At 31.8% G+C, this 13,609-nt stretch overlaps 2 protein-coding genes and 1 long non-coding RNA gene across 3 annotated transcripts; 2 read left to right on the forward strand and 1 right to left on the reverse strand.

The window, feature by feature from the left end:
• The first annotated feature begins 595 nt into the window (after positions 1 to 595).
• LOC142634066 (uncharacterized) lies at positions 596 to 2,406 on the forward strand. The gene is made up of 3 exons (XM_075808339.1): positions 596 to 626; positions 1,069 to 1,518; positions 2,234 to 2,406. The coding sequence occupies exons 1-3, from the start codon at positions 596 to 598 to the stop codon at positions 2,404 to 2,406; spliced, it is 654 nt and encodes a 217-aa protein (XP_075664454.1).
• Positions 2,407 to 3,699: 1,293 nt separating this feature from the next.
• On the forward strand, positions 3,700 to 5,009 carry LOC142634073 (uncharacterized). Its single transcript, XM_075808351.1, has 2 exons — positions 3,700 to 4,143; positions 4,380 to 5,009. The coding sequence occupies exons 1-2, from the start codon at positions 3,700 to 3,702 to the stop codon at positions 5,007 to 5,009; spliced, it is 1,074 nt and encodes a 357-aa protein (XP_075664466.1).
• Positions 5,010 to 6,826: 1,817 nt separating this feature from the next.
• LOC142606000 (uncharacterized) lies at positions 6,827 to 8,648 on the reverse strand. Its single transcript, XR_012839119.1, has 2 exons — positions 8,435 to 8,648; positions 6,827 to 7,554 (listed from the first exon to the last, which is right to left on the reverse strand). It is a non-coding gene; the product is annotated as an uncharacterized LOC142606000 (long non-coding RNA).
• Positions 8,649 to 13,609: the final 4,961 nt, after the last annotated feature.

The following is a 13,609-nucleotide window of genomic DNA, read 5'->3' on the forward strand; positions in this document are numbered from 1 at the left end:
AAATCACCGGTTTGGCTAGATTCGGTGTATATTGTGCCAAAAATCGACAAGTTTAGCTAAAAATGTGGCCAAAATTTTGGAAAAAATGGCTGGAGTTGATGGCCTTCGAGCAGGTCAAGTTTCACGGTTTTAAAGAAAAATAGCATCGGGTTTTTAACATAGGGACCCATGTCCGATTGCTAGAACCATCAAATTGGATGGTTTCAGGTCAAGTTCGAGCAGGTGCGTGGGTTGGACAGTCCTATTAATGGTAAAGGAAAACTTGTTTTTTTTTTTTTTTAGTTTAAATTCTATTTTTTATTTAAACTCTTCTTGAATCTTGCTAAATCATAATAGATAGTTCTATATACAAATAAAATCATTAAAAAAACTATTTATTATTAACTAACATAATTATTAAAATTTATTTTGACAAAAAATTAATTTAAAAAATCATATTTTTATTAAGTTTTTCATACATTATATGGATTTCTTATTAATTTATACTTTTCTTAAAAAAAAGTGTGTGTGTCTATATATATATATATATATATATATATATATAATGACATCTTCCATCGATCTCAGGTACACAAAGGCTAACTGATAAGTGGCAATGACAACAGATGATGTCAATTCAGAGATCGGTAAATGTTTTATTTTCCAATCGTTTAATAGTGTAGGCATTCAATGAGTTTCTCAAGAAATGGATATGTCTGACAAAGATATCAATAAAGTCAACCATTATTAATTTTATTAAGACTGCATTCTCAAATTAAAACAAATTCTCCAGTCAATTTTGTTTTAGAATCAATTTTCCATTTAAATTATATATACCTTTCAATTGTTTTAGAATCAATTTTCATTTTGGTATACTCTACTAATTATATATAGATCGTCATACATCATTTCTTTTCCAACATTATAAAGTAACTCAAATAAAAAAATAAAGATATGTGACACATTGAAATTAGTGGAACATAAAATAAAACATGAAGAGTGATAGATGTATTTTATTAAATTAAATATTTGCACTATGATTTTTACTAATTACACGAAGAATTTTCTCACACGTAATTCATGAAGCAGCCCGTACTGAGCGCACTAAGCTTTACCTGGCTGCACTAAAAGGTGACTGGAAATCTGTTGAGAACATGCAAGAAATTCAAAGAAAAATAACCAAGGCAAAAGAAACCACACTTCATGTTGCTGCTGTAGCAAACAGGGAAGACTTTGTAAAGAATTTAGTGAGTAATGAGATGAGTAGCGACGACCTAAAAGTTGGAAACATTGCTGGAAACACTGCCTTGTCTTACGCTGCTGCAACAGGAAATGTGAATATTGCCAAGGTGATGCTGGAGAAAAATAGAGACCTGGCAAACCTAGGGAGTGGGGTGAAACCAATCTTTATGGCTGCTTCGTTAGGACACAGTAAAATGGTGCAATTTCTTTATTCTGAAACTAATGAGATGATTTGCGAATGGGAGGAAAATGAACAAGCTGAATTATTTATCACTTGTGTTAAGGGTGGCTTATACGGTAAGCAAAAGTAATTATAATCACTCTTTTAAAAAAATGAGTAATTATAATATTTCTTGCTTTTTTTGATGGGGTGGTCTTCACGGTTTGATTTTTTTCATTCTAGAGTTGATTTGAAGTTAAAAAAGGAAAAATAAAAAATCATAGCTTAAACATGCATGGTGTGAAAAATTAACACAATCTAACCCATTCCTTTAATTTCTAAATAAGGAAAATTTACACAATTTCACTCATTATCGAGGGCCAATGTTAATTAATTAATCTATTTATAATAATTATATAATTATAATGAGAAAGAGAAAATTTGAATCTTGAATGTCATGGATATATAGAAATTTGAATAAGTGATAATTTTAGGCTTTTGAATAAGTAAATGATTATGTACAAAAAAGTTGAGCTTTAAAAACTAATATATATATATATATATATATATATATATATATAAAAGATTAGAAGAAATCAATAAAAAAGTCATATGCTTCAATTATATATTATAGATGAAATTTTGCATAATAGATTACTATCCAATTATGACCAAGTGCATGAGGCCCTAGGGAGGGAAAAATTATCACAAGGAAATGTTGATTGTCTTTGTATTATGATTATGTCATGCTTTCTGTCTAGTATACCTTTCATGACAGAAATATTCCAAGTGTTCCTTCTTAAGATTTTCATTTTTTTGCTTCGAATATATGTTTTGGAATAAATAATGCAGGAGTAGGCTTGAAAATGCTCATAGTCAACCCTAATTTAGCTACCACTAAAGATGAAGATGAAGAGACTGCATTGCATGTGTTAGCTCGCAATCCTTCAGCATTTGTTAGTGGAAGTCGGCCAGGGTTGTTAAGGAGACACCTCAATATTCCATGTGGGTTATTCCGACTTTGAAATTCTTAAATCTTGCATAGAATATATTCCTCAATAATCTTGTATATAGAAAAAATTCATTTCATGATAAAAATTTTATTTTTTATATTTAATAATGTCTGTACTCTATATATAAATGATATTACATTATTTAAAAAAAAAAAATTAACTAACTTGTCAGCAAATACACTTTTACATTTATAATAAATAATGTCAACCATAAAATAAATATATTTAATCCACAAATGATGGAGAATTCACAATACAATATTTGGAGATCAACCAAAGCTAAAATTCAGTTCCTCTAATAACCAACAAAAAAATTCACAGAGCATGAGCAACACCGAGATTGAATCCAACAAAAGCCAATGCACGCACTGTGAGGACCGTTCTAATAGTGAAGCAAAACTCTTTTCAGCTTCGACATCAACAACATTCAATATTTTTCATCAAAAACTTAATAGAAATTGTAAAGCCTCTCAGTTTCTGTTCCTTCTGCTAGAGTTAGTTTAGATTCAATTTCTTTCTTTACAAATGACAACTTTCTAATTCAAAACATGTGATATGACATAACCCCCCCCCCCCCCCCCCCTCCCTCCCTCAGAAATTTTTTAGTCAATGAATTTTACTTTATATTTTGGAGTTATTTCATGGTTTCAACTTTCAAGAATAATTATTATGAACTTTGTGATTTATTTATTTGGAAAATTTCTATTAAAAAAAATTAACATTACTATATATTTTGAAAATCTAACCATTAGATTAAATTTTATTTATGTTCTTAATAAACATGTCAAATTTTGTATCAATTAAATATTATTTATTATTTGATTTATAGACTTAATTTTATGCAAAATTTTAGACTACAAAAACTTAAATTTCAAACATTTTATTGATGAAATAATTATTAAACATTGATCTTTTAGAAATTTTGCAAGCATAAAAGATTAAGAAGAACATGTAATCTAAAGGTGAATTAGTCAAAAATTACATCTAATAAAAAATGTTAAAGTGAAGTTATAGTCAAAACTTTCTCCTATTCATAGTCACATTTGTAATAAAAACGCAACCAAATAATTTAAATATGATTGCTGATATATTGTGTTAATTTACCAATTGTTCCGAAAAATTAACTTTTTGAAAATTGTAAATTTAATTATTTAGTCTAACTGTTTCAAAGGAAAAAGTATTCATTTATATTGAATCTATTGTTGCCCTAACAATAATATACAATACACGAAACACAGTAGCATGTTCACTCCTTATAGCCCAAATCTATTCAATTCTTTTATTAAATTATAATTCACTTTGGTAATGGCTACTTCAATTCCAGGGTTGAAGTTAAAAGAGGAAAAGTCGCAGCAATCTCAAGCTCATGAGCTACTTAAACAATGTCTTCAAGCTTACAAAGATGATATTGAGAATTTAAACGATATCCCAGAGCTTTCATTAGTTCTATTTATTGCAGCAGAAGTAGGCAACGTGGAGTTTTTGGTCGAGCTTATTCATTTTGACTTTGATCTATTATGGAAAATAGACAATAAGAAGAGAAGCATATTTCACATTGCTGTTGAGAAGCGTCATGAAAGCATCTTCAATTTACTTGTGGGAGGCTCAATTAGAGATCTATTAGCAGATAGAATAAATGAAGATGGAAACAACATGTTGCATTTAGCTGCAGGATTGGCACCTGAAGAGAAGCTTAATGCTATATCAGGAGCAGCTCTTCAAATGCAGCGAGAGTTACTATGGTTTAAGGTATTTATTCATATGATTTGAGTAGTAAGTTTTGAATGGTTTAAGGTATTTATTCATATGATTTGAGTAGTAAGTTTTGAATTATTTTGTTAGAATATTGATTAAATAATGATTGCATTCACCATTCATCAATGGTTTAAGCTTTTAGAATAATCGATCATTTATTACATTTTGTAGAAAATTCATTCATGTTTACACTTAGATTTAATGTCTACCTAAGGTTTCTGAATTTTAAGACTAATCAACAAGTCTCTAATGTGGTATTTCCTTATGATTTGCAATGGAAGGAAGTGGAAAAGGCTGTGAGACCTGGATTCAAAGAAATGAAAAATGGAAATGGGGAAACACCCTATGTCTTATTTGCAAAGAGCCACAAGAAGTTAAGGAAGGAGGGAGAGAAATGGATGATGAATATGGCTAAATCATCTATGGTGGTTGCAACACTAATTGGAACTATAGCCTTTTCTTACCAACCAGATGATAAATTAAACCAAAGTCCTAAATTAGGCCTGGCCTATTCGGTTTCAAGCGCAATTGCAGTATTTTGCTCTTCAACATCCCTAATTACGTTCTTGTCCATCCTTACCTCACGTTATTCATATGAGGACTTCCTTGTGTCGTTACCTGTTAAGTTGATGATTGGAGTCACTACACTTTTCATCTCAATTGCTGCCATGATGGTTGCATTTTCTGCATCCTTTTGCTTGAAGAATCATAATCACCAGGAATTGCCATTTATCTTTTCTGTCATTGGTTTATTTGCTTGTGTGCCAATCTTATACGTGTTGCTGAAGTACCGTCTTTTAGTTGACATGGTCCAATGTACCCGCTTTCAGCTTCAGCCACGGCATCGTCTACCTTACTAGGAAGTTTCTGATGCACCACTGTGTAGCAGGTGTCTTACATTTCATAGGTCTCATGCACCTGTGAATCCAGCGGTTGTCTTACAACTTGATTCTGAATCCAACACCCACTGCATGAGGCTGGTGTATAAAATAATTATTGCTACTCTACTAGCAATGGCCATTCAATTGCTACTAGTCAATCTTTTGCTGTTGCTTTCCTTTCTTCATGTGTAAAATGAATATGAATAAATTTGAACTATATTAATAATGTTGAATGTTATTAAACACAAGTCTTTTCTTTTGCGTATTAGTATTAATCTTTAGCGTTTCTTTTTCAATAATAATTTTTGGCATCTTTTTAATTATTGTTATGTTTTTATCTATAGTCTTATCTAGTATTCTCCAAATTATAGATACACGGATACATAATAATTCAACTGTCACACTCATTGTTTTGCATCCACTTTTCATGATTTAAATGTGAAAATCATTATTTCTCCTTCTAAAATGTGTATTTCTATATATGCAATTATAGATAGTACAAAATTTAGCTACAAAATTAGTTGTAGCTTAAAACTACAACATTACTCAGTATCTTTTTATTGAAGATGAATTTTGACAAATCGACCATTGCATAACATTTTCTTCTTATGTTCTCCATGCTTGCAAAATTTCTAGAAAATTAAAGATCAATAACTATGTCATCAATAAATTTTATAAATTGTAAGTTTTTGTAGTTTAAAATTATGCAAAAAATATAATCTTATAGATCATATAATAAATAATATCCGATTGACACAAAATTTAACATGTGTATTAAGAACATAAAGAACATGCAATTTAATAATTAGATTTTTTAAATATGTCGTAATGTTAATGATATCAAATAAGGTTATAACCTTAAGTTACACTCACAGCTAATTTTGTAGCTAGATTTTGTCCATGTAGATATTGTGTAAAGTGTAAACAAGTGCATGTAAAATGTTCATAAGAGAATATTTTGCCTAAATACCATGCACAAAATACTCCAAGAATACAAATGACAATCTATTCAAACAAGCGTTTTGTTTCAATTTCGTATCAAAGCCATGCGACTTTCATGGCTTCCAACTCTCTTTTCTCCTCTTCCTTCACTTTCTAGTTTTCAACCTAACTGAAAACTCTCCAACCCCTCCTCTTCCCTCTTTTAACCAATGCTCACCCCTTGTTATTCATCAAATTCACCAATGTTAAAAACTATCTATACCAAAAAAAAGAAAACTAAACTCATGCCTTAGGTAATAAGGCAACATCTCCTTGGCTTCATTGATGGCTTCTTATGTGTCACGCCCCAAACCCAAAAAGGGTCCAAAGCATGAAAAATCGAGCCTTCAAGAGATATTGTAGGGGATTTTTTTTTTTCTTTCCATTTGATAAATTAAATAAATATATTGATCTCTCTACAATATAAGTCAAAGCTCTATGACACATCTACAGACAATACAAACTACAAATCATGTGTCTCCAAATATACATGAAACTTCAAAGCTCCAAATAAATAAACACAAAATCATGATCCTCTCTAAGATGCATAACCTCAACAAAAAATCTAGGCCTATCATGCCTAAGGCTAACAAACCTCAAATGCGTAACCTCCAATAGAATTAATTTTACGGCCTCGATTAATTTAGTAAGTTGAGCACCAACAATTTATAGCACAAATCTCCCACTTAGCATAGTACTCCAATTACCACCAATAAGCTAAGCTCCATGCCTGATATATAGCTAATTGATCTGAAAAACTGTTAGAGGGTGGAACGAACTAAAACCTAGTAAGTAGCATAATTAGTGGAGTTGGGGGAATGAAAGTCTCATGATAATTAGCATTTTTACAAAACACGTTACACTTTGGGAGTTTCCACTTAATTTCTGCAAAATCAATCTTCATGAATAAAATGACAAAAATTATTGAAACAGTATAGCACAAAGCTTTTTCAAAATATCTCCATGTGAAACTACATACTATATACTATGAGCAATAATAACACCGTTCCGAAACTAGAAAATCCAACCCAAGGCCACATAACAGTCGCCGACACAAAGCCGAAACTCATCGCCGACACAAAGCCAGAACTCATCTGCCAACACTTCAAACTCATTTCTTGTCAATAAGATTTTGTATCAATTTTCCCAAATATCACAGGTCAAGAGAAAAGAATCTTTAAATTTTGCAAATAATGTAATAAAACCATAAAATCCATTACCAAGAATTAAATCAAAGATGCTTGTCATTTCCATGCTAACAAATCATGTATTTTCCCATATGCAATAACAAATATGATGTACTTATCATAAATAATTATATCTGTTAAATTTACAACACGATACTTTTTAGGAAAAATGCAGTTTTCGTAAACAGTTTTCCAAAACGTGTTTAACCCAAAAACAATGTTTTATGCAAAATAGATATTTTTCAAAAATCCCATTAAATGCTACTTACCTTGGGAGGCCAACCAATTTTACCTTAACCGGGCACCATGAAATCAACCAATCCCATCACTACGTCCATCATCAAAAATCTCAGAACCTAGAAACAGAATGATTAAGCCTATCAATAACAATGCCCATCAGAAAGTCCCATCAAACTTGTCTCCATAGATTGAAAATGTCCCCTAAAATCAAATTAGGGCCTAGAGCTTAACTTAACTATCCAAAGGCATCGATTCCCAAGGATACCAAACAAGCATACAAATGGTCCAAAGGATCAAAACACAACCAAAGAATTTTAATACGCTACCGCAAACAATTTGCATTTATTAGATAACATAACACATCACTTTAAAAAAATTAGGTAACTAGACTCAAGAATTTATTTTGGATACTAACTAATAAAACCAAGCCATTATAACAATTCTTATAAATTCACGAGTGTTCACAACAAAACAACCATGTTTAAGTGTTACACTAACTCATGTATTAATAATGTCAATACATATTACATCATGTAGGAATCAATTATAACATCATCAAATCACTTTCAAAGTTCTAAAACTCATTATATATCTTACAAAGTTCTGCGTTGAATCGAATAAACAACTATAAACAATTAAACCCAACCTCATAACTCAATGAGGTAAAATATCAAACACTTTATGTGCAAAAAGCACAACCTCAAGGCACTTAAGCTTTTATAGTTAAAACTTTCATTACCCACTTATTTAAAACAAGTTCATAGCATCCAAACCATCAAAGTTCCACATACCCACCTCTCCACAACTCCAAGACCTCCAAAACCCATTACCCAAGACAAAATCATGATTGGGTGAACACTAGAGCAACATGACTCAAGACCAAACCAAACTTTTCATTCCAAATAAGAATTTCTTACATAAACCCAATAAGCTTGCTCTAGCATAAACCCCATAGCTAAATTTTACTTAGTTTTGTTAGGAAAATAGGAATTTTACCTCAAATTCCTTGCTTGGCCGAATGGGTCCCTCTCTTCCCAAAATCTTTTCTTCACAACCGGTGGTGATGGATTGAAAAGAAACTCATGGCTGAAGTAGTTTTAGTGGAAGAGCATGTAGAGAGAGAAAGGGATTCAAGTGAGAGTAAGGGAGACAGGAAGCAGCTCGAGAGAGAGAGAGAGAGAGAGAGACGCAAATGTAGAAGTGAGGGGGGCTGACTTGAAGGGATGAAGCCTATTTCCAAGTTTGGCCCTAAAATATATTGCAAGTAAAATTACCAATCTGCCCATCAAGCTTCTTCCAAATTACAATTAACAACCAGGGTGTTACATTATGAGCCTTCTAAAACTTCCTCTCGATCTGATGAAATTGTTGGGCTGACCTAATCTCATCATGAAATCTGGACTACACAAAACTTGAGCCTCCACTTGCCTCTGCCTCTGTTACTAGAATATTCCTATTCCTAATTCACATTCAATTCCAAGATCATAAGCATGGTGTTCTTTCTATCGGTTTGTTTCTGCATAGGGTCTAAACATTATCTAATCAGTGTGGCAGGAGATAGGCTCTAACATCAACATTCTAATATCTACGCATTCAAAGGTCTTAAATTGGTGTTCAGTGATTTAGTCAAAACCTTGTCTATTCGTCCCTATCTATTTCATTTCTTTGAATTGCCATAGCTTTCACCAAGGTCATTAGTTCCTTCACACTACTGTTGACTTTTCTTCTGCTATTTTGCAGTCTTTCTTTGGCACCCCCTGTCAAACTCTAAACTTGCTAGTTGCTAAGGCTTTCATTTATTTGATTGGAGGATAGAAAAGTGCAGGATTGAAGAGATTTAGTTTTTCTTTATGTGTTTGGTTGTAGATTGAAAAGTAATGAGATGCTCCTTTTTTTTTTCTTTTTTGTGTGTGTATGTTACCGCCAAATAAAAAATCAAATCCAGGAAATTAATCCTTATGAAGCTCGTTGTCGCTAGGTTTACTTCTTGGAATACCTGTTAAGGTGCGACTTGCGACTTGAGTTAGTACTTGCTTTATCATCCTCTTAAATGTCCTAATATCTTCCATCATGGGTGCATTCTCCATGTTGGTTATGCTATGTGTCTGAATACGGTTTACCTCTTGATTTGATTTCAGGAGCATGGGTGAATCTGAGCTCATTCTATAGGTCTTGCTTGTGAGAAACTGATGTTGGAGCATAGACTTATGTAGCCATCCATTCCAAGGTTTATTCTCATTCTAGGGACGTGTATTCTATAGTGATGGTCTAGGTTACATTGTTAGAGTTGGGACAGCCATACTATCTCTCTGAAACCGTTTCCATGCCTAATAAAGTGCTCTCTTTATTGCCGGAACAAGGCCGGCCCAAGAAAATTTGGGCATAAGGCGGAAATTTTTTTTAGGGCCTTTTTCATTATATATACATTAATTAAATAAAATTATATGATACTAATTGATTTAAAATTAATTTGATGTAAATACAGAAATGGATAAATAATGCAAACTAAAGGTTAATTTTATATAAAAGATTGAATATCATAGTTGGACCATAAATTTAAACAAGAACTAAAAAATATTATTAAAAAAATTTACTTTAACTTGGATGTATGACTATGCATAATTAAGTACCATTGTAATATAAATTTTAATTTTATATATTTTTTTAAGTGAAAGAGATAGATATATTTGGTGTGTGGCTTTGTAGGAGATTAGTTTACAAAAATTAAGGTCTCAAACTATTAAAAGAGATTTAGCTATTATTGATGATTTATCACATTTATAGCATCTTTTTTGAAACATTTTAGGGTGTGTTTGTTTAGAGATGAAATAGGGTGGATAAAAAATTTTGGAGAGAAAATTTTTTTGGAGTGTATTTGGTTAGGGGTGGAGGAAGGAAAATAAATGGTAAAGTCCAGGTATTTTCTCCCCTGACTCATCAAAATGTTTTTTCTCCAAAATGAAGAGAAAACTGAATGAGGATGAATTTTTTCTTGATTGACAAAAATTGCCGTGACACGTACTTCTTCAAGTTGCCTTTAATTTTTTTTTTTCTTTTTGCATTGGCTTATGTTTTTTTTTTTTTCTTTTTGGGCAACATTGCCTCTTCTTTTGATTTTCTAGGCCTGCCTTTTTTCTTCTTGTCGGCAGCAACGTCGCCTTCCTTCTTCTTCTTCTTCTTCTTTTTTTTTTTTTTTTTCCTTTGATTTTTCAGGCCTGGGCGTGCCTTCTTTCTTTTTCTCTTTCCTTTTCTTCTTCTGGCAGTAACGTTGCTTCTTTCTTTCTTTTTTTTCTTTTTTTTTTTTTTTCCTTTGATTTTTCAGGCCTGGGCGTGCCTTCCTTCTTTTTCTGGCAGTAACGTTGCCTTTTCTTTCTTTTTCTTTTTTTTTTTCCTATTCCTTTTTTTCTTTTGATTTTCTAGGGTGGGCATAATAGTTGTTATTAAAAATAAAAAATAAAAACTAGACGTGATTTTTTTTTTTAGACATGATTTTTTTTTATAATAAATTTGGGTGATTGTTCTTTTTTCCTGGTTATATGTCACTTTTTTGTTTTAATTGGACATCATTTTTTAATAAGGGTATATGAGTAAATTTATTCAAATCTATTTTTTTCATCCCTCCACTTTTCCATTCCCAACCAAACAAATATGAGAGAAAATAAAATCTTTTCTATCCTCCACTTTTTCAACCTCCCACCATTTTCTATCCTTCCACTTTTCTACTCCTCCAACCAAACAGACCATTATGATTTTAATTAGTTTAAATTTCTATTGAACTCATATTTTGGAAACCTTGTTAGAAATGAAAAAAAAATACTAAAGATATTATAAAATGTTTCACAATATAATATAATTGTGGGGAGTAAAAGGACCCAAGTGGGCATATGGGCCTTTGGGCTGTAATGTGGAGGGCCGACCTGCTCCAGGATCAAACTCTATGAGTCGGCCCATACGCCGAGGGTCCGAAGATACAGCCGAGGGAGAGTTTCACCTCGGACAGATCCAAGAGAACTCAAAATTTTATTATGAAGGTCAAAGTACAACTCTGGAGAGACCAGTGGTTAAAAGGGGACATCCTGAATCTTCTAGATGCACCAGTATTAAAGAAAATATCAAGAATAAAGGCTGCCACCTCCGCATTAAAGGCTCTGCATCTACCTCCCTGGCCGCATTAATGGGGAGGTGACCCCTGAACAGTGAGGTGGAAACTTCTAGTCACTGTTCAAAAAGTATCAGGGAAGGCAGTATAAAAGGGGGGTAAAGGCCAAAGAAAAGGGGGGATCAGAAAACTAAAAAAGAAATTAAGAACTTGTAATTTTGAAGGAAGAAAGAGAAATAATAAAGAAATAGTCCTCGGCTTGAGTCCGAGGAGACCCATTTGTCATTATCGTTCTTTATTTACTTGTGTTTGCTTATAAAAGCCTGTTATCAAGATCCCAGCGTTTCTAACATAGGTTTAAAGCCCACACTCTACAAATCTTATTGTTTAAGGCTCATTGGGCCTGAGCCCGTGATTGTCTTTGGGTCCAGGTGTAATTGTGCACTTACAATAATAATGACTGTAATTGATGAATTTTAACAACGTAATTTATTTGTATTTAAATTACTTTTTTATATAATCGGTGATATGTCAATTAAATCTATAATAAAATTTGTGACATCTTTAACATCACTCTTAAAATATATATATATATATATATATCAATTATTTTTAAAATGTTATATTTTTATAAAATTTTGGGGTTTTTACGAAGGAAATGGGACCCTCTTTTAATAGGAAATTTTTTATTTTGTTGTTGGGCCTTAGGCCTAGGCCTTGGGCCGAACCTGTGCCGGAGTGCCATGAATAACAAAAGTTGAGGGAAGGTTAAGATTTTGAAACGTTAAAGTAGCAAAATTTATTATTCGTAGGTCATAGTAGTGTAGCTGAAATTTTATTAGCCATTGATCGATCTCTCTCTTGAACTTAACTGAATTTATACAGAAAATGAAGAATGGCCTTAGAATGTAGCAATGTAGGTCAATTATTTCTAAGTAGCGTGGATCAAAGTTTGTATTACATACAATAAAGTGACGGAGGCAGAAATTTTTGTTAAGGGGGGGCCAAACTAAATACAATAAATTAACTTTAACTCATCATAATTATACCATACATTCTTCATAGAATTAAAATTATTTATAAATAAAACTAAAAAATTAAAATAACTAATTAAAAAAAAAAACTCAAATAAAAAAAAGCCTATATAAGATGTTAAATATCTATATCTATACATCTATATAAGAAAGAACAATTGAAGTGCTTGTGTTTGATAAACAACATAGGAAAGGCTTAAACCACAGCTTCTCTTTATAAAGCTTGAATTACTTTGTTGCTCTGAGTGCATGTTTGAGCTATAAAAAATATAGTCGGAGCCCTTTTTGGTGTTTTTCTCATAAGTTCTCCTATTGAATCAATTTTTTGTGGTTTCTTTGATATCTGAAGGGTTTTTTTTTTTTTTTTTTTTTTTTTTTTCTGTAAGAACTTGGAGGAAAGCGCAGATGATGGAGGGGAAAATCAAGAGTAACTCTTGCTTTGTATTGCAAGTGTAAATCATGACTGAAGATGGCTGTGAACTAAAGATTCAGATATATCAATGAGTGCATATGTATTGTTTGTGAAAATGTCTGGATGAGTTTTTATTTTTTATTTTCTGTGTTTTTGTTCTTTGTTTATGATTTCTCCGCATTACTTTATTTACATTTTTACAGTAAATAGCTCTTATATAGTTGTGAAAAGGTGAAAGAAAATATTTTAAGGCTTTGATCTCTAGATTAGTTCAGTACTCAGTATTGGCTGAGATTATCTATGTTTTCCTAGCAAGGTATGAATAAGATCCTTGATATCAAGAAAAAGTGAGGGGCTGAAAAAAAAAAGTTTTCTACTTAGATTTTCTCATTATTTTGGAAAAACTAACACTTTAAAATTTTTCATTCCTCTCCCAAAAATTTCAGAAAGTTCCACCAACTCTAAATTTTTCTGATCTTGGAAATTTTGCCCTATTTCTATTCGAGAAAAAGGAGCCCACGAATCTATTGGAACTCACTTCAAAAGAGGTGGTACTTATTATTGTTAATCATAACGCATATTTCTACACCAACATGCATAGTTGTCAAAACCCCGATCTGGATCCT

This window comes from Castanea sativa, chromosome 1 (genome assembly GCF_040712315.1).
Source record: "Castanea sativa cultivar Marrone di Chiusa Pesio chromosome 1, ASM4071231v1".
Lineage (NCBI taxonomy): Eukaryota > Viridiplantae > Streptophyta > Magnoliopsida > Fagales > Fagaceae > Castanea > Castanea sativa.